Here is a 22,375-nt window from a genome sequence, read left to right as displayed (position 1 = left end):
CAACCGTATTGTAAAACTGAAAAAAAACGGAAAGAGCCTTCTTGGAAGCATTATGGTTCGAATTCCTGCCCGCACTTTCGTGTGAGTACTGTAAGAAACATGTTTACCTTCTTCTGAAAGTCGGTACTGTGTATTCTAGGCCCTCCTCTTCCACGGAGCTTCTCCCCCGCTTTGCATGAGAAGATCTGTACGAAGACGACGAAACTGCCGTTGCCTGTGTAGAAGCGGTGCTCCTCCTTCATAAATAGAACAAAACAACAAGTGAGCATTCCGTGGAAATTAATTGAATGAGGCAAAATGAAATTAATTAACTTTTCAGCACTTTTCTGATGTTTCCCTCTGAATTTCATTTTTCAGTTCCTAATACATTATTCCAATGATTTGAATCCAGTTTCCATTTGCATCTGTAATATCCCCCTAAATGCGTGTAACTGTGCGTCTTGCATCTCGCTAGCTTCCTGACCTTGTTCTATATTGTCCGTCTGGTACACTACATTCTTCCCCTGAGACTGCCCTTATTATTTCCCCTCTCGTTATTGTATTAGGTAAGGCATTTTACTCATGTCTAGAGTGGAAAGTCAATGGGTTCCAGGAGATATGAACCTGAGCACTGGGCAGACAACTTTGCAATTGCAGATCAAGTAAAGGGTAGCCAGCAGACATATGTGTAGTTGTGTTCTTTTTTAGACCAGACATCACAGTTATATCAGGGGTGGGCTACTTGCAGCATCTGGACTATGAACCAAATATGTACGTTGAAAGGTGAACATTTTGCATTATCATCTTCATGTGTAAACGTTCATATTTATCCAGTCCTCCCTTTACTGGTCCTCTTCAAACTTGGGAGTGAGTCAGTAATTATCTCAATACCTGCCAAATTCCATACGGGTGGAAAATGCCTTGGTTTCGCCACATACAATCAAAAATATTGCAGTCATTCACAGCCTACCATAATCTGATGTGGATTCATTTTAGAATGCTAAGCTTTTATTACTGGACTATGTCTGCTCATGGTTCAGTAATTTTTAGTCATGTTATTTTCGCAAAGGCTACCTCATTCCTAATTATGATTTTTGATTTACCTGCATCAGAATCTTCTATTGAAAACAACCTAATGGTAATGTATGTTTTTTTTTTAGATCTAACAAGCATAAATGATCATTTCATAATTACTTTATTTCCTCCAGTAAATTTCAGTTTAAAATTGGAGTTTCAACTCAACTGAAGAATATTTTAATTGGATCTTAGGCACAGCCTTTTGTTAGACCTGTCACCTGTAGGGTCGTTTTCCTCCAAACTTTTTCCTACTTGCCTCCAATTTTGCTGAATTCTTTTTGTTGGCCTTAGGACTCTCAGCACTTTACAACTGCAACCCAGTGCTAAAGTGCATATGCTCTCTTTCCTAAAATATGGCTTGATTGACATATCCACAATTGCGATATTTAATTTACCTATACGTCCCTAGTAGAGTGCACTGCATATGCCTGTTAATTAAATGCTACTAGTAATTCCTATCCAGACACGGCTGTGGGGGTTGACCCACGATTTAGAAACCTCAACACTATAAATATAAAAGTGAAGCACACAATTGATTTTAGTGATGCTTGGATGAATCAGACGGTGCTGAAAAAATGTTTTAAAAAGCCTTGAGAAAGCCCAGGTCCAATTGACCTCCATGGGCGAAACACGTCGGCTGGTGCAGTAATGTGCTGTTAGGAATATCTTGATTTCAAGGTCACCATGTTTGTTCTCAACTTCACTAAACAACAAAAAAATAATTGTAAAAAAGATCATCAATAAAAAAATTTAAAAAGAGCCTTTCGAAAAGGAACTGAGATCTCCAGGTACAAGAGCGAGGGGTTTACACTGGCAACCATTCCCCGCAGTAACAATTTAGAGACCAGAGAGGTCCAGTGCCTCGAGTGAACCCCCCTCAAACTTACTGATTTCCATAGCGTTATAAGGCAATACCACCCGGGACTGGGATCCCTGGACCTTAAATAATTGGGATTGGGAATGCTACTAGTGGGCCTGCAGCACTGATTCTGCCACCCACTCAAGTAGCCCTTTAAACATGTCTCAGGCCCATAACTGCAGAGACTGTGTGCAGTTTACAATGCCATATCGACTTGACATTTAGAACCCATTGCCAAGCCTTAAACTCCCCTTTTATCACATATATTTCTCCCTTAAGGTAGGTGCTAGGTAGTCCATAGTGCAGGGTGCTGTGTAATCAAAAGGTAGCACATATACTATTAAGTATTGCATGTCCTTGTAGTGAAAAGTAGCCACATTCGGTCCCAGGATGTTTGTTTCTGGTCCAGGGAGGCCTGGCATGGCAGTTCAGGCTAGATTGTTCCCATGAGGAGAAGGGTCAAGACCAATTTGTATATGGCTGGGTCTAAACTAGAATGGTGTGGTGAGCAAAACAACTATGTATTTAATCCAGATCTGTGACTGGGGGTGAATGTTTGATTTGTTCAGCATTCCATCCATCATCTGTTCTTTTTGCATGTGTCGGCCTAAGTGGGAAGTGTATGCCCAGACATGGGTCTCTTGCACACTGTGCCACTGGATTCAAGCTAGCCTGGCTGATGAGGGGCGATGCCCTGAAACTGGTCCCAGGATGCTTGTTTCCGGTACAGGGAGGACCTGGCTTGGGAGTTTGGGCTGAACTGTTCCTATGAAGCACAGGGTCAAGACTGATTTGCATATGGCTGTGCCTAAACTGGGGTGGCATGGTGAGCAAAAGAACAATGGATTTAACCCAGATCTCTTGACTGGGGGTGAATGTTTGATTTGGTCCTCAATCAGTCCATCATTTGTTTGCACATCACGTTTAGAAAGATGTTCTTTTTTCTGCTCCTAGCTCTGAGTGCCTGCAGCCTGTCTCCAATATACGTCTGGGGTGAGTGACAGCTGGGCTTTGTGAATTGCCTCTAGACAGCCACTTATAAAGGGAGCTTAAGTGTGACTGATGGGCTATCCAAATCCTAATGGCTCATCCTTGGAAGAATGAGAGGGAAGATGTAGAAACATAGAATGAATGACCAGGAAGACGATGTGCTTAAAGAGAGGTTTTATGATAACACCCTAACCACAGCACAGGTACAGCTCTTCACTGAGAGAAACACTCTCCCCACAGTTGGAATGCTATGTTGGATTGTTCTAATGTCCCAAGGAACAGAAGGAGTCTAGGCAATGGGTACAACCACTATGGAGGATACCATACACCCCCCCCTTTCATCACTGGACAAGATTCAAGGGTTAAAGGAAGTGGGAATAAGACAAAGGAAGGGGATGGCCCACACTGACGACAAAAAGTAACAAGAGAAGGGGTAGTCGTGAGGTTGAGCACAGATGGTGGCATAATACTTTACAAACAGGTGCGTAAACCTTTGTTTAAGATACAACTTGTAGGATACAGGGTGCAAATAATAATACCTTTTAAAATCCCTGACATTGTCTTGTGAACCAATGTAAATGAGACACTTTATAGGGTTTAATGCACACAATGAAAGTTCCTTTGCACTCATGGACATAGTCTTTTGAGTATTTTGGTGGTCTGATGGGACGTGTCCATTCTCTATAAGGGAAACTCCTATTGGGATGTTTGTTGTAAGCAGTATTCAATAACCCATTCTCTCTGCCAGGAGGATTGCCATTGCTTGAGTCTCATCCTGCTGGCTGATGGTTGGCATCCTTTCTAAATTTCGTGTGACTGAGTTTCGTCATCTTCCCCAAATTCCATATTTTACCAGTGTCAGTCTTCATAGCATTGCGAAAATGTGTGACGACTTTAATGACTTTTAAAAACTTGGAGTCTTTGCCACCGTCACTCGGAGACTTAGGGCCTGATTCAGAATTTGGCAGAGGGAAATACACTGTCACAAATGTAACAGATAGCCTGTCTGTCGTATTACATTCCCATGATATCCTATGGAGATCCTATTATGTTGGACGGGATATTCGCCACGTTTGTGATGAAGTATTCCATCTGCCGAGATCTAAATAAGGCCCTTAATCTTTACCCAATCTACGACCACACCATTGGAAATGTTGGGGTGTTTGTCTTGGTCATATTTTTCTTTTCTGGCCTCATTTTGAATCATTTCTCATTGTTTCCAGGGTTGTCTGGTGTTCACATCAATCCGTCCTTTACCCCATTTCATCCTGGAAGGAACTACTTGAAAATTGGGTATTCTTCTTAATACCTCACATGGGGTTTTCAGAGTGCTTCGGTGTGCAGTGAGATGAAATTCTCTAATTCCCTTGAAAATTTCTGCTTTCCAATTAAGGTTGTTAACTTTTGCTAATTGTATCCCTTCTTGAATGTTTTATTGAAGAGTTTGATAGCACTGTTGGTTTCTGGGTAGTATTGTGCTGAGTGCAGATGGGTGATGCCATTCTCTTCTAAGAATATTTGCATTTCTTTAGAGCAAAATTGTACTCCATTATTTGTGACACATTAGTCGATGTTAGCCCTTCACTAGCAAATCTGTCTGTTAAAAGCTTTATGACAATCTTTAAACTAATGTTTGAAGTAAATCGGATTTCTGGCCAACTGGATATGAATCTAACAGTAGTATAATGTAGGTTGTCATATTTTCCTCAGCTATGGGAACAATTATGTCCAAGGCCAATTCATTCTATGGGTTGTTTGGAAGTGTGCATGCATGCATGGGGTAGATTCATGTGATTAAGGTCTTGCCACTCACTTTGCATGGTACTCAGTCCCTTACAGATCTTTTAATTTTGATGTCCATGCCATGCCACCAAAGTCCATTCAGAGTGTCTCTTTTGTCTGGAAAACACCAAAGTGGCCTTCATGTGCTTTATTTATGAGTTGGTCTTGCATACTCCCAGGGGCAATTAGTTTGGTACCCCAGAACAGATATTCATCTAGTTCTGCAAGTTCATCTTTGATGCACCAATATGTTTTTTATTCCTCCTCTACAGTGTTCTTGTTTGACCAACTACTATTTACGTACTGCCTGACTGCCTCCAGCGTTTCACACTCTCTGAGGCTTGTTTTCCATTCAGTCTCTGTTATTACACTGTCAGAAATGATGCACACATTCAATATGGCTACCTCTTCGTCATCATTCTGTGTTTCATTATCTATACTACTGTTCATGTTGGGAGGTATCCTTAAAAGACAATCCACCACCTTATTCTTTACTCCAGCGATATATTCAACCGCATGGGTGTATTCCTGTTGGTTGACAGTCCATTTCCTGATACGGCTAGATACTGAGTCTAAGCCTTTTCTTTCAAATATTTCTTTCAGTGGTTTGCTGCACACCTTGCCCTGCCAAGTGGTGGCACCCCAGTCCTGGGCCCTTCGAAGTTGATATAAAGTGCTGCTTCAGTAAAAATCAATGCTTTTGCGCCACTCACAACCAGTGCATCTCCATCAACAATGACTCATCTCTACAGCTGAGAGGCTCGAGTACACCACTTCGACAACAGATTGTCGCATTGCCTCCATTTCCAATTATTCTTTGACTTTGCATGGTACGGAACCAATGCATCGCCTCCATCTTAAGGATTAACGGCGACTCATCACCTCCTCTGCTCCCCACATTGATCTTAATGTTAACCCATTCAAGGTATTTTTTCAACAGGCTAAGGCTGGTCCCTGTATTTGACCCACAATCCCTTGCGGTCAGCCTGAACTTTTGGATTTTACCCAGTCTAGTGCGACCAGATAGCCCCAGTTGGTGCTTTATGCTTTTCAGCACTATATTTCAGTTTATTTCTAAAAAAAATCCTTAACTCTGGTTCTACTTATTGGATTCTCGTCATTTTGGTCCTGTTTTATTCGTAAAAATATTCTGTATTTGTCTACACTGATGTGGTGTCTTTTTTTTACAAGTTACTGTTTGAAGTGTTGTTCAAATACTTTAGACATTGCCTCTTAAGTTAAGCCTGACTGCTCAGTGCCAAGCTACCAGAGAGTGAACACAGGATAATCTAGGATGTGTTGTGGATAACCCTGAATAGGATTGTGGTTGAGGGTGCATACCTTTGCTAACCAGAAACCCCATTTCTAACAGAATATATCACAGTAATATGTGAATGATTTCAATGGACAATTAAAGAGAAGGTAACAATAATTCTAAACATGAATGCTACAATATTTAAGGGATACATGCAATCAGATGAAAAAGTGAATGATTGGTATTGGGAACCAGCGAAGAGATAAGAGAGTCTGAATAATTACAACTATACTAGAGTTATGTAAAATAATGTTTACAGAAAAAAGGAACTGGTGAACCTCAGTACATTTGGGCAGAAGATAAATGAGGAAGGGGAGAGAGTGTGGTCATTCTTAGCTTGGTCAGCCAGGGAAAAGGACAAGAAGATTTGTATCTATACTACAGAAGATACCACACAATGAAATTATGATTTGGAAACATTGGTATGTCAGCATGAAAAATATGATACATATTACAGAAGAAGTTCCTAATCATTTTTAGGATTAATGCAAAGAAAATAATCCAGAATTCACATAGAGGAATTATGAGAGGTAGTAATTAACAAGAGACATGTCACAGATGGTATGATAATGACATTTTATAAGATTTTTGATGGTGACATATTCCCAAGAATGGTAGAACTATTCAATCATATAGTGATTCCGGAGAAATAGCCAAAGTTTTAAGTATCACCTCGTAGCTTTCTGTAACGGTATACAACCTTTACCACGCATGTTTTACCACGCAATACCATTACAACGCTGGCATTACAACGCAAACCATTACAACGCATTGCGCTGGGGGGCGCTCTAGGATAGGGAATAAGTTTAATTTTCTATCCAACACCTTTCCTAGTGTCCACGGGGACTGGAGTTGGAATAGAAAATTATACTTACCACTATCCAGCACCTCTAAGCGCTATGCGTTGTAAAGGTATGCGTGGTAAAAACCGCGTTGTAAAAGTATGCGTGGTAAAAGTATGCGTTGTAACGTCATACATCCTTCTGTAACACATCCAAAAATGAATGTGGATCATTCTGAGAAATGCATAGTTCTAGTAAATACATGTAATAAAATACTTGCCAAAATACTGGGTTATCGGCTTGGACCATATTTATATGTAAGTAGAGGGAAAACACCCTGCTTTATACTGATACTAGATATTTAAAAGGCTTTCAATTTGGGGAACTAGCAGTTTAAATTGAATACAATAAAAAGAAAGAACCTCAAAGATCAGTGTATCTGGTTAACTGCATTGCACTATTGTTTCCAGGACAGAGATACTGCTGACAATACATAGGTCTACCAGGATAGGTGCCTCATGGCATCCACCATTGTTAATTTATGTATAGAAACATCAGATAACGTTTGGAATATGATACAATAACATTTGTAAAGGTCAATAATGTGAATTTAAATCAGGTTGTGAAGCTGGGACCAGAATATGGAAAATTAAAGCATACAATGAATATCGCTAACATAGATTTTTATCTGTCTATTACCTTCCATCTACTCTCAGGGGAATTGTTGATAAATGCAAGGTTGGCCTAAACTGCTCATCATAAATGTATTGAATAACAAATGTACCGCAGTATTGAATAAAAATAGTGTGTTCCTTGGGAGATAAATCTCTATCAAAATGCCATTCTACTTTAAGATTAATTTTTCTTTCAGATGATTCCTTGCTATCTCAAACTGACATCATTTTTGTACAAATATAATCTAATTCTGGCTTTTATATTTCCTGGTAGAGTTTCAAGAATAAACAAAAGAAATGTGCTGCACCATTGACAAATATTTGGACTTGACTGATCTTCAGGTTCATAAAAGGTATTGGGCTTGAGGTATGTGCATAGTTTCACTAGGGAGGGAATTTATGACCACTGCATCCTACAATTGATTTTGATAACCCTACATATATCTGAGTAAATATTAAAATATGTGTTCTGTCTCATTTGAAAAAGTAAAGTTCTGAACTCTTAAGGAGATGGAGAAGTAGAAATGAGCATAAACTGCACTCCCATTCTATATAAAGTTTAAATGTGGTCCTCAAAACACTTAAAAACCCTCTTGAGTTAGTATTCATGATAAACATGATGATTATTACTAGCTCAAAATAAATCAAGTCATGCATATGAATATTTGATTGAAAATGACAAAAACTGGTTTGAAAATGTGCAGATTCAGATGGATTATGACTCTCCAAGTGATAAGTGTTTTACACAGAATACTAGCAAAAGATGAGGGGGAAATCTTAATCAAAGAAGATGAATCTAAAACCTTATATAGGTTCTTTGAAATCTTTAATCTGCTCCAGTTTTACATGTATGTAATAGTATGATATGTGACAGCTAGATTATGTGTCATCAAGCCTGAATAAAATTAAAGGATCTGTATGTAATGGATGCCCTCAAAGTAAAATTACTTCTCAGGATGATTTGGAGTATGTGTTTTTGGGACATCCTAAACTTATAGATTTATTGAAGCACATTATTAGGTATGTTGGCCAATGTAAGATGAAAATCCACCTCAAATAATAATCACAATCCTTGTCAGAGTGAACCACCAAAGTCACTAAAAAACCTGATATAGCATGGCAGAAAGACATCAGGATTAACTTAGAGGCAATGAGCAAAGTATTAATGCAGCACTCAAACAGTAATAATGGGAAAGCACAGAACAAGATAAATCGTTAAGCAATTTTGAAAAATTGAATAAATTTGGATAAATGAACTGACACCAAAACAAAAAGAATCTACTAAGTAGAATGTAATTCAGGAATGTATAGAATTTGAATTAAAAACAGTTCCAAAAAACACAAAGCTGCAACCGCAGTAATATGGTCACACTACACCGGGTCAAAGTCAAGAAGTTAAGGCCAACCCCAGTGCAGTGCAAGTCAGATAGAGGTACCAGGTTTGTCCCGGTGGAAAGTTTTCCTTCTGAGTTATAAAGTATTATGGAGAAACAGGGGCTGTCTACAAAGTATTGGTAAGGCAAGCAGCAAGATGGAATAGAAGCCAGGCTCAATGACAGTGGATTTCTGAAAAAGTGGTCCCAGTGCAGTGCTCGACGAAGGTGGGAAAGCTCCAGTGGATGAAGTCCAAAGTCTGTGCCTGCAAAGGACACAATATTGATGGGATGCTGCTCGGCGTCTGTACCGATAAAGCCTTCTACATTCAGTCAGACTTTGAAGCTTTTCTGAAAGTCAAATCTCCTTCAGCATGGCAAACCAGCACTCTGAGGCTGAGCAGTGATTTAACCAAAATTCCGTGGCTTCTTCAATGTTTCTTCAGGCAAAAAGTTTGCAAAAAGATACTATGTTCCCCCTTTTTGCAGTTTGGGAATGGGAAGAGTACACTCTAACAGCAGGGTCCACGGATCTAGGTCCTGAGGGACATGACTTTTGGTATAGCAACCCCTCCAGAAGAAGCCAGTAGCAGGGCCCAGTTGAACCTGATCAACTGGGCAGTTCCCAAGAGAGAGGCCTCTGGAAGCTTGTTGTATTCTATCCTCAAACAGGCCAGCTTACCCTTTGAGTCACTTCTGGGGTTCTCGGTGCAAGGCAAGCATGTGTCCAGTTTCATACAGCAGGGCAGTCCTTCTTCATAGGTCCAGGAGTGTTCTGAAGAGAGGTCTGTGGGTTACACATTTATGCCCTGTGCCGACCTTTGGGTGGAGGGCAAGCTTTTATCCATCCCTAAAGCTGTTTTGGTCACTTCTTATATCCCCACTAGGAGGATTATTTATGAGAGCTCTGTGCCACACCTTTGCAACACGTAAAGTGGTACATGGTTGAAGCAGGACTTTCATAAAGATTCATGAGGCCACACAAAGCCACCCTGTATTCCTCATAGTTCATGAGCAAGGTGATGCAGAGCAAATCTCTGCATTGCCTTACGCTGTGCCCAGGAGGCATTCCATGGGTGTTGTGGTGGGTTTTCCCACCCAACACCCATGGAAGTTGGTGCTGCCCCAGATTTACAAAGTTATGTAAACCTGGGGTAGCGTCAAATTCATGCTGCTCCCGAGTTGAGGTGTTTTTCCTCTTTTTTTCGCTTTCCATGTGTGCTTTTTTTCTCTTTCCATGTATGCTGCATAAGGCCAGGTGCCCTGCTGTGCTGGCGTATGCCAAAAATGAGTCCTGTGGTTTGGTGCCAACCTTACTAGACAGACAAAGCGAGCAGGTCAAGGTGTGAGCTTAGATGTGAGCGTCATCTGTCAGTGTCAAAGTAGGCATCATTTGAATCCCAGGTAGGATTTTACCAGTAAAATGAGTCCTTGAACCATTACCTATCTACTCCGAACCTGAATTTAGCACTTATTAAAGGTAATACTGTACACTAGTGTTAACCTATAGGAGAGCACGATTTACCACAGTGAAAAATAACTTTGCAGATTTTTCAGTGCCCGAACAAGGGAACCATAAACTACACAGTCCTAGATTTAAATGCCATGCACCCTGCCCTGTGGGCATTTAGGGCCTAGCTTAGGGGTGACTTATAAGAACACAAAGGAAGGTTTGGGACTGGCAAAATGTTTGTTATGCTAGTTGAAATGGCAGTTTTAAGACTGTGCTCTAGTCCTGGGCAGAATTGCTATCATGCTGGAGTCATGTAGGTAATTATTTATTCAAGTAATTATGTGATTAATCCTACTTGTTTAAATTAGGGGGAATATCCTACTTCAAGAGCAAATATAGTGAGTGTGAATTGCTGCTTGTGCTCGCAAATCACATTCTGCTGCATTTAATGCTATTCTTGGTGCACAAATGCATCCTTGTGTCCAGTTTGGATGCGAGGGAGCATTTTGCACCAGGAAAATAGAGCTAAATCCGAAAGGGCACATTTAGCGAGCGTGAGTGGCTGGTTGCACTGGCGAATCTTGTTCTGCTACATTTAACGACATTTTGTAGCACAAAACTGTATCCTCATATCTATTATCCCTGGGGCAGCTTATCTCTCTCTGCACCATGTGTTCAGTAAGTCTCCTGACCCTGCAACTCATTTTCACTCTGCTTCTCCTGCCTGTCAGCCGTATTTGTTTGTTTACCCACTGGTTCTTCCAGCATGTTTCGCCCCATTCTGTTTACCCACTTGTACTGTTCCATCTCTTGTAATCTTTCCCTGTTGCAATATTGCCCTTCACTGTTGTCAATAATCATTCTTTTCTCCCTTTTACTGTTTATCAATCATTATTCACTTGACCACTTACAGTTGGTAATCTTTTACTGTTGTTAATCTTTTCCTGTTGTTGTTTTTTTTCTCTGTGTTCATATTGTCCTTCTGAGCCAGCCAGCCTCGCCGCTTGCTCCTTACAAGATAGCACACTGGGACCTCACCAACAAAGACAGGGGTGGAATCACCATAATTCACAAAGAAACCATCTGTTGCACCACCTCCACAGATGACACCACCCTGATCATGAAACACCACAACTTCCAACTCCAAACTGACAGCAGAACCACCTTCACTTCTAACTTTGCCTACAGACCTTCTAGACCACCCGTCAGTTTCTGAAACGACATCCCAGACTTCATCACCCATCTCGTCATCGGCTCTAAACACTACATCGTAGGGGGAGACATCAGCTTCCACCTCGACCACCTCAGCTACATCAACACCGCTAACCTCATGGAAAGCATAAACAATCTCGGACTCAAATCATCCCCGACCCCACCCACAATGCAAGAAACACGCTTGCCCCATCTTCACGGCCAGCAACAGAGTCAAGTACAGTCATGTCACCGAGCTCAACCCAACAGACCATGCCATCATCCACTTCACCATCACAGGACCCCCCAAAACTTCCACAAAGCTGCCTAGCACCTCACACTACAGCTGAAACAAAGTTTCAGAGATCCAGTGGACTGACGCCCTCTACACCACCCCACGCTGACACCACAATCAACCTAGAACAGGGTGTAAAGATCTTCTCCGCCTGGGTCACCAACCAACTACGCAGACAGAGCCATCCCTCATCAAGCCCTCCAGACCGAGGAGATTTATCAAACATGCCAGCTGGTACACCACGGAACTGAGAACCTTGAAATGCAACTGCAAATGATTAGAAAGGAAAGCGCGCTCCAGCAATGACCCCACAGGCTGATTCACTTACACCAACTCCTGAAAGACATGAGAAGAAGAGCCCTGGCTGACCACATTGAAGCCAGTTCTAGTCACAGCAAAGAGCTCTTCAACAACATCATCAGTGAGTTTTTCAAACCCCCAACCACCATAAACACCATCACTCCTTCCCAGGATGTTTGAGACGCCCTGGCGTACTTCTTCCACGACAGAATCTCCACCGTCTGCGAAAAGTTCAAACCCCAAACCACCAACCTCTACAGCCTCCTTGCTCCCATAGATGTTAACCCCAACCACCTACTCGCCACATGGGCCCAGCTCACCACTTAGAACAGTATCGCCATCATGAACTCTGTCTCCTCAGGAGCACCCACAGAACTCTGTCCCCACAATATATTAAACCACTGGAGCGAAAAGATCAGCAGCGAGCTCACCTCTATTTTCAACACATTGATCACCACACCCACCTTTCCAGAACAATAAAAATTAGCAAAAGTCAAACCCCTTCTTAAGAAACCATCCACCAACCCTAATGAACTCAAGAACTACCGCACCATCTCTCTGCTCCCATTTCTCGCCGAAGTCCTTGAGAAAGCCATCAACGGCAACTCACGAAACACACGGAGAACCACAATCTGCTGGACAACACCCACTTGGGATTCTGAATCAACCACAGCACCGAAACTACCCTGATTGCCCCCAGAGATTACTTCAGAACCCTCTTGGACCAGGGAAAAGCGGCGCCCTGGATAATTCTCGGACTTTCAGCAGCATTTTACACTGTTTCCCACAGCAACCTTATCAAAAGGCTTCACATTGGAATCCAGAGAGATGTCCTCAAATGGATTGCCTTCTTCCTCAATGAAAGAGAATCTGCCTACCACTGTTTATCTTGGAACCCAAGAGCATCATCCGCGGCATCCCTCAAGGCTCATCCCTCAGCTACAATCTGTTCAACACCAACAGGACCCCTTGGCTAACATTGTGAGACCCCATGGACTAAACTTCATATCCTCAAAGACGACACCTAGCTCATCCTCTCTCTCTCAGAAGACCCATCCAGAACAAAGGCCAACTCCCACAGGTGCATGATGGATGAAAGACAACTGCTTAAAACTCAACACAGACTAAACAGAAGTGCTGATCTTCGGGAACACAACTTTCCCGTTGAATGACTCCTGGTGGCCCTCTGAACTAGAGCCCACACCGAAAGACCATGCCCACAACCTTGGCATTATCCTGGACAGCAAGCTCTCGATACAAACTCAGATCAACATCTTATAAGTATAGCTTCCCATTGGGACAAGATAGAGAATTACAGTTTAGGCTCTCTGAACTCAGAATTTAATAACACTTCTTTTAGTAAGGATGGTTCTTAAATTGTGTGTTTGAAAATGCCACTTTTAGTAAGTTGGCATTTTCTTGTTTAACAATTCTGTGTGCCTCTGCCTGTTTGTGGATTGACTGTCTTGGTTTTGGAGTGGTAGGGGCTGGGGAAGTGCATTTACTGTAGACAGCCACTAGGGGGGTTGAAGTGTGTCTGGCTCTACCTGGTTGACTTAGAGCAGAGCTGAATGGGGCTTGGCTGAATTTAGAGTAGTGTGAGAAGATTTTCTGCACCTGAATAGGACCTGTCTCCCTCGAACAATGCTGTCTCCACCCCCTGTGGTCATACTGCACCAGTGGGGACAGAACTGCTTTGGACTGGGCTCAGAGGCCCATGCAAAAAGAGAACAAAGACAAAATGGAGTATAAGTAGTAGACCGTATACCCAAGAACCTTAGATCACTTCTAGAATCAAAAGGAACCTTTGCCAATGAGAAGAGCTGTAGAATGAGGAGGAGTACTGCCCCTTTGCTGTGTGCTGTATGGGGTAGGCCTGCAGTTGCTGTTCTGCCAAGGAAAGGACAAAGACTGGAACTGTGCCGTGAACCTGCTTCAAGAAGAAACTCCAAGGGCCAGTGTCTGCTGGCCTCCTGTTTTGAAGTCTTAGGGACACAAAGACTTCACCCTCAGCTCCCCTGAACTCTGCTGCTGAAAGTTCTGACCTGCCAGGGGGTGCCTATTCCAGGTATGGGCCTCTGGAGGTTTTTCCTGCTGTTGGGAGCTGGAAGAAACCTGACGAACTAAGAAAATGGATGCATCACCCTTTTGCAGCTGTTTTTCCCAATGCAGCACCGCCATGTGAGAGGAATCTCCACGCACCACCATGCCGCTGCAGAGACGACGCAGGGCCTGTTGCGGCTGAAAGAATTGATGCATTGTGGGATTGCAACTGAAGACAATGACGTTGCACCGCTTGCCGCCGCCGCATCCCGGATTTCTATGCATCGCACCTTTGCTGCAAGTTTTCCCAACGCATCACCCGCAGACCACAACCATCTCGCAGTCGATGCATCACTTCCCCGTACAGTCCAGATTCGACTCATCACTTCTCCTGCATGCAGCAGAACTATTGCATTGCCTCCCCAAGGACTCAGGAACTGACGCATCTCATTGTTTCTCAACTCTTCCCTTCTCTGCGGCTGTTTGGCCTTGTGAATTTTGGCTCATCCACATGTACTTTGTGTAGAATCACATATCCATAGTTTTCTATGGAACCAGTTGTTTTAAACCTTTGAAAAGTCATATTCTTATTACATGTATGTTGGATTTTTGTCGTTTTGGTCTTGTTGAGTTTAGATAAAGTTACTTTATTTTCTAAACTGATGTGGTGTCCATTTGTGGTGTTATCACTGTCTTACTGTGTGTTTTGAGTACAAATACTTTACTCATTGCCTTTGGGATAAGCCTGTCTGGTATCCAGGGGGTGAGCAAGGGTTATCTAAAGTGTGTATCTCCCTTATCCTCATTAGAAGCAATGGTCCCTATTTGGACAACGGAACATACCTCTTCCAGCAAGAGACCCCCATTTCTAATACAAAGCATTCGTATTTTACCACCTACTTCAAGTTGGTGGTAACCAATTCGCAAATGGGAAGGGGTTCCCTTTGTGAATGTATGCAAAAACTTTTTTCAAGAGCAGGCAGTGCTCACACCGAACACTGCCTACTCTTCGAAAATGAAAAGAAATCGATAAAAAATTTTAAAAAACGCAACGCTTTTTACTTTAAGGAAAATGGGTTGCATATTTAAAAAAAAATAGATTACTTTATTTAAAAGTAATCACGGATATGGTGGTCTGCTGACCACAGCAGGCCATCATCCCTATGATCTCAGAGAGTCCTAGGGGGTCGCAAATTGCGGCCTATCTCATTAGTATTAATGAGGTATGTCAATTTGCGACCCCAAACGAAACGTTATATGAAACTCTTGGAGTTTCATATATTTGTAATAGCGATTACCTGATTGCGATTCGCAGAAAATCAAAAATAGGTAATCGCTTATACAAATGTTAATAAATATGGCCCAAAATTCTTATTTATAGTAGGGTGATCAACTCCTTCCAGGGTGTTATGGACACTGTCTCTAGTCCTAAACTTTCATGTGATCACCTAATGTGTTCTGGGTGAATTCATATTTGTCGAACGCACGGTCACGCAGAAGGGTATCCTAGCGCTGAGTAATTGTGCGCCTAGACAAACCTAGGGCCTAGTGAGACTACTTGAAAAGCTAGGTATTCAGAATGTTTCTGAATTCAAGAAATGAGGAGGCTTTTATGTGTAGTGGCACGTTGTTCCACATTTCAAGATCGAACTAGCAGAAGACTTGACCATCGGATCTGGTTTCCCTTAGGTGTGGGATTTGTGCAAGTAGGAGTTCGGATGAGCTGGAGATGTCTGGAAGGTTTGTGAAAAAAGATGTGATTGTAGAGGTATGCTGAACCGCTATAATGTAGTGTTTTGAAAGTAAGGGTGAGGCGTTTGAATTGTGCACATTTGTATATGAGGAGCCAGTGGAGCTTCTTTAGGTGTGGTGTGATGTGCATGTGGTTTGGGAGGTAAAGAGTGATTCAAGCTGCCACATTCTGAATGGTCTGTAGCCTTCTGGTGATTTTTTGTTGATGCCTGCATGGAGAGTTTTCCTGTAGTACAGCTTGCTTCTGGCAAGGGTGGGCATAACAGATTTCCAGGTGCTTATTGTGAACCATTTAAAAATCTTCTCTAGCATCTTCAGGGTATGGAAGAATGAGGCTGTGACACTGTTGACTTGGGTGGTCATGTTGAATTTGTGGCCGATGACGATCCTGATGATCTTGTTGTAGGTGGTGGGGGTGGTAGTAGGCAAGGGTGTTGGTCCTAGCTCTGTTGACCACCAGGTGGAGTCCCACAGTGAAACTCTTCTCCACAGATCACCATTTTGGTATTATTTGGTGTTCAGACTTAGACGGTTGGTTTTCATCCTGTGGGTGATTTCATGGGTGGAGTCATTGAACTTGATCCGGGCACTTGACAGAGAGAATGACTTGCATGTTGTGTGTGTTGGAGAGGACATTGATATCATGAAAGGGGATTCTGCTGGCTAGAGGGTTCATGCATGCATTGAAGAGGGTTGAGCTCAGGAGGATCCTTGCAGAACTCTGTAGATGAGGTCGCTGGCATCCTAGGAGTATGCTGTTAGGCCTAGTGACTGGGTCTGTCCAGTCAGGGATCAGCAGATCCATCAGGGTGCATGTCCCTAGATTTCAATGTTGTGTAGGAGTTGGATGAGGATGGGGTGGGGTGGAGTGGAAGACCATATCAAATGCTGCGAAGAAGACCAAGAGGATGAGTGGTGCAGTGCCTCCTCTGTCCACAGTCATGTGGATGTCATCCAGGGCAGCAACGAGGTCAGTTTCCATGCTGTGGTGGGGACTGAAAACATACTTAATAGTTTTGAGGAGTTGGGCATCATTTAGGTACTCAGTGAGGCATTTGTTGATGATTTTTCTCTGAGACTCTGGGTAAGGTATGGTAGCAGATAGATGGGACTGTAGTTGACAAGTATTGAAGGGTCTACGGAGGGTTTTTTCAGCAAGGGGGGGCAGTTGCATGTTTCCCAGCATCTCGGAAGGTCACTGAAAAGATGGAGTTTTTCAGAATGGGTATGACCATGGTGCTGATGGGTTGCAGTCCTCTGGAGTAGGCAATGTGGGGTAAGAGTCCAATGGGGACCTTGAGTGGATGGACTTCATGGTGGCAGCTGTTTCTTCTGTGGTGATGATGAGCCATATGGTTAGCACTGGTTCTTTGGATAAAATTGAGAGATGTTAAGCAGGGTCTGCTGGGTAGAGTATTGGGTTGAAGTTGCTGTAAATAGTAGTGATTTTGTTGCTGAAGAATTGAGAAGCCTTGCTGCAGAGGTCCTGCGAGGGGCGCTCAATTTGGAAGTAGCCACTGGTGCGGTGAAATCCTTCACAATGGCGATTATTTATTTGTTTTGTTGGTGCTAGCATTGATGCAGTCTGCCAGAGTGGCATGTTTGGTAGTCCAGATGATTTAGAGGTAGGATCTCAGGGTAGATTTGAATGTACTTCTTTGTGTATTGTCCTGGTCCAGTTATTTACAGTTTCATTTATTCAATCTGAGTTCCTCTGAGTACCTATTGGTCTGGGGTCTAGATCTTGTTGTATTGGTGTGTTTGAGGAGGACAGAGAGTTGGTGCAGGTGCTAACCCAATTGTTAAATTTCTTATGGCTCTGGGGAAGCTGCTGCTGTCTTTGGGTCAGTGGGTGTTGAAAGTCCTTGTAAGTTATGCTGTTCCAGTTTCAGCAGGGAGGTCTGGTGGTGGCGCATGAGACTGGACTGTGAAGGGAATGCTGAACTTGATGAGGCATGGTCTGTCCAGAAATCTGGTGTGCTATTCTTGGCTTTGATGCTCAAAGGTGGTGAAAATAGGGTCCAGGAGATGTACGGCCTTGTGGTAGGTCTATTTACTTGCTAGGTGATGCCTAGGCGTTCATGCTCCTGCTTTGCTTTAATTGAACTAACTAGACTGATAACAGGGTCAGTAATGACCAGGTGTGAGGTGGTGACCATAATCTATAGCCTTTAAAAATTGGTAATAACAATCCACAATTAAAAGCCTATTGGTTTTAACATATGCTTTTACGGTAAACAAATCAGGCCTACTGTCTTTGTAGATTTTTGTTATAATTATTAGACCAGATCTATGGCATCTAAAATAACCTTTCCTAATTAACCCTCCAGCATAATGCTGCAATCAGTGGTTCCCCACTATACTCAACTCAGGGCTCCAATATTGAGCATAAACTTACCGAAAATGCAAATGTTTGGACTTGGCCTTTTTTGCAGGGTCATCACTGAACTTTTTGCCTACCTCCTAGCCTTTTTTCTGACATGGTGTTGGCGGTTATATTACTCTGGGCACTTTAGCACTGCTGTCCAGTGTAAAGTGCACGTGCTCTCTGTGGTAAACATGGTAAGATTGGTCTACACATGTTTGGCATATTTAATGTACCTGTCAGTCCCTTGTAAAGTGGTATCTCAGATACCCAGGTCCAGTAAATTAAATTCTACTGGTGGGCTTGCACCACCCACCAAAGAAGGCTTCCAACCCTGTCTCAGGTCTCTGCGATTGCAGGGCTTGTTCGTGCAGTGTTACTGCTGCTGTGACGTGGTACCTGAAGTGTGTGCCATATCTGTGACCCCCCTTTTACTGCATGTCAGTCACCTCTAAAAAAAGGCCCTTGCTAGCCCTATTGGCAGGGTGCATTGTAGGTAAAAGGTAGGACATATACCTTAAGTGTGTAACATGTCTTGGTAGTGACAAACAGCCATTTTGGTTTCTCTTTCATAGGAATTCATTGGGGATTCCCTGATAAGTGTTTCAGTGGTTATCCCTCCAATGAGAGGAGCAGCGTGGTCAAGTTTGGTATGTTTGGAATAGTAATAATAAATGCTGCCCAATGGTGTGCGTAGATTTATTATCACTATTTTAGAACTGTTTTTTCTAGAAGATGGCATTTCTGTGTGCTATGTGTCTGCCTGCATGATGTGGATTGCATGCCTGGCTCTTTAGTGGTGTGTGTGGCACCAGGGAGGGCAGGATGAGTAAGCAGTAGGCTGAATAGGAGATCTGCATTTGGAGTAGTGGAAGGAGCTGTCTTCTGACCCTTAGTGGGTCTGTGCCTGCCTAGGTGAATGATGTGGTGTGTCTGATTACCGAGCTCCCCCCTGACAAAGGATAAGAGGAGCCCTTTAAAAAAAAGTGCTCCAATACCCCCAGAACCAGTTGGAACTGGTTCCCCTAGCCCTGTGCCAGGGCAGAACAAAGAAAAATATGGTATAAGTACTGGGGATGTGACCCCATGTTTGTGGTGTGCTTCCTTGTGCTTTTGGAGATCTGCTGCTGCTGGGCTCCAGAAGGTACCGCCACAAGAGTCTGTCTCCTGGCTGGAGGGCCCTCTGAGCTGGCCTGCCTGGGCCCAACCTTGTGCCTTTGAAACTTTGCCTAAGCTCTATACAGCTCTCCCAGGATGGGGAGAGTGCTGGTGCCCTGCAGCACGAGGCTGCAACCTGCCTGAGAGGGAATCCTGGCATGGGGATTCCCCCGTGGTCCAGGAGGGAGTCGGAGCCCACCCCGCATTGGTGTTTATTCAAAGGCAGGAGCCTACCCCGCATTGATGCTTATTTGAAAGCGGGAGCCCACCCGCATCTGCCCGGAGATGAGGAGCCACCACCAAAATGTGCAGAGGTCCGGAAGACAGGCAAGGTGCCTGACTTAGGGCATGGCCAGGAAGAGGAAGTTCCCAGCCAGGAGAGTAGTGCCGGAAGAAGGGCAGGAGCCTACCCCGCCTCCATGACAGAGAGACGTGGCCGGTCGAGGCAAATTGTCGGTGCCTGCCCCGCAGCATCCAAGGAATCAGAAGAGCCCCGGTGAGTGGGGCTGCGCTGGAGTCTACCTTTTTCGTTGTGCTGTGAAGGTACCAGGAGAAGCCCCGTTGAGTGTGGCTACCATTAAACATTGGGGTGTGCCGTGAGTGGCACCAGGTGGCCCGGTTGGTGCCCAGGCGATATGCTACAGCTGCACCGCAAGAGCGGGCAGCTGCACCAATGGGGCGCTTTTGTTTTCCAAGTCCAGGAGTTAGGTGTAAATGTGTTTTATGCCTAATGTGATGCCTAGAGAGGTTGCATAATGTGTTTATGCTTATGATGATTATGTATAATGTGTTTTATGCCTAATGTGATGCAGCCATAATGTGTTTTATGTTGCTAATGCAGAGTACAGTATTTTACCAGTAGTTACTGGTTGCGTTATTTTTCCTACTTGTGCTTTGTGATGGTTTGTATAGCGCGCTACTCACCCGGTAGGGTCTCAAGGCGCTGGGGGGAGGGGTCCGCTACTGCTCGAAGAGCCAGGTCTTGAGGAGCTTCCTGAAGGGGAGTTGATCCTGGGTCAGTCGAAGGTGGATAGGGAGGGAGTTCCATGTCTTGGCTGCCAGGTAGGAGAATGATCTTCCCCGGCGGTGGCCTTGTGGATGTGTGGTACGGTGGCAAGGGCGTGGCTGGTCGATCGTAGCTGGCGGGTGGGCGCGTAGAAGGTCAGGCGGTTGTTGAGGTACTTGGGACCCAGGTCGTGGAGGGCCTTGTGTGCGTGGGTGAGGAGCCTGAACGTGATTCTCTTGCTGATGGGGAGCCAGTGCAGGTCTCTCAGGTGGCCGGAGATGTGGCTGTGTCGGGGGATGTCCAGGATGAGTCGTGCGTAGGCATTCTGGATGCACTGGAGTCTTTTCGGAAGTTTGGCTGTGGTTCCGGCATAGAGGGTGTTTCCGTAGTCCAGCCGGCTGGTGACGAGTGCCTGTGTGACCGTCTTCCTGGTTTTAGTGGGGATCCATCGGAAGATCTTGCGGAGCATGCGCAGGGTGTTGAAGGATGATGATGAGACGCGTTGACTTGTCTATTCATCGAGAGGGAGGAGTCCAGGATGAAGCCCAGGTTGCGTGCGTGGTCCGTTGGTTTGGGAGTGGTGCCCAGGGCAGGGGGCCACCAGGAGTCGTCCCAGGCGGAGGGCGATGATCCCAAGATGAGGACTTCCGTCTTGTCTGAGTTCAGTTTCAGGCGGCTGTTCTTCATCCACTCTGCGACGTCTTTCATCCCTTCGTGCAGGCTGGTTCTGGCGGTGGCGGGGTCGTTGGTGAGGGAGAGGATCAGCTGGGTGTCGTCGGTGTAGGAGATGATGTTGAGGTTGTGTTTGCGTGCGATGGCTGCGAGAGGGCTCATGTAGACGTTGAAGAGGGTTGGGCTGAGTGATGATCCTTGTGGTACGCCGCAGATGACTTCGATGGCCTCGGATCTGAACGGGGGAGGCGGACTCTCTGGGTTCTACCGGCGAGGAACGAGATGATCCACTCCAGTGCCTTCTCTTGGACTCCGATGTTGTTGAGGCGCTGCACTAGGGTGCGGTGGCAGACGGTGTTGAACGCTGCAGAGAGGTCCAGGAGGATGAGGGCCGCTGTTTCCCCGTTGTCAAGCAGGGATCTGATGTCGTCAGTGGCTGCGATGAGGGCGGTCTCGGTGCTGTGGTTGGCTCGGAAACCGGACTGCGAGGGGTCGAGGGCTCCGTTCGTCTCGAGGAAGGCGGCGAGCTGTCTGTTGACGGTCTTCTCGATGACTTTGGCAGGAAAAGGGAGGAGCGAGATGGGGCGGTAGTTCTTGAGGTCGGTGGGGTCTGCAGTTGGTTTCTTCAGGAGGGCGCTGAACTCGGCGTGCTTCCAGGTCTCCGGGAAGGTGGGGGTGTAGAAGGAGGTGTTGATGACGTCCCGGAGTTGGGGTGCGATGATGGAGTCGGCCTTGTTGAAGACGTGGTGGGGGCAGGGGTCGGTTGGTGATCGGGAGTGGATGGTGTTCATCGTGCGGGTGATGTCTTCAGTGCTGACCGGGGTCTAGGCGCAGAAGGTGGTGGTGGGGGGCATTGGTTCGGTGGTTGGGTGCGTGGTAAGTGCACCGAAGCTGTTGTGTATATTGGCGATCTTGCGGTGGAAGAACGAGGCGAATGAGTCTCAGAGGTCTTGCGAGGGGGTGATGTCGTTGTTTCCGGCGCTGGGCTTGGAGAACTCGTTGACGATGCTGAAGAGTTCCTTGCTGTTGTGGGCGTTGTTGTCCAGTCGTTCTGTGAATGCTGTCTTCTTGGTGGTGCGGATCAGCTGGTGGTGTTTGCGGGTGGCGTGCTTGAGGGCAGTCATGTTGTCTGTGGTCTGGTCGTGGCGCCAGGCTTTCTCGAGGGTGCGGCAGCTCTTCTTGGAGTTCTTGAGTTCGTCGGTGAACCAGGAGGCTTTTCTGCTGCCGGGTCTGCTGGGAGGGTTCTTCAGTGGTGCGAGGTCATTTGCGCAGTTGGTGAGCCACTGTGTGAGGTTGCTGGCTGCTTCGT

At 44.8% G+C, this 22,375-nt stretch overlaps 1 protein-coding gene across 1 annotated transcript in view; it reads right to left on the bottom strand.

The window, feature by feature from the left end:
* The window catches only part of MYOM2 (myomesin 2), a 724,606-nt gene that overhangs the window by 636,556 nt on the left and 65,675 nt on the right, over window positions 1–22,375 (bottom strand). The window contains exon 3 of the mRNA XM_078647923.1: window positions 108–236. Within this exon, the coding sequence (XP_078504049.1) occupies window positions 108–236 (129 nt within the window). The remainder of the gene's footprint in view (window positions 1–107; window positions 237–22,375) is intronic.

The sequence above is a fragment of the Lissotriton helveticus genome, chromosome 6 (assembly GCF_964261635.1).
Source record: "Lissotriton helveticus chromosome 6, aLisHel1.1, whole genome shotgun sequence".
NCBI lineage: Eukaryota > Metazoa > Chordata > Amphibia > Caudata > Salamandridae > Lissotriton > Lissotriton helveticus.
This window is presented reverse-complemented; position numbering and strand designations above follow the sequence as displayed.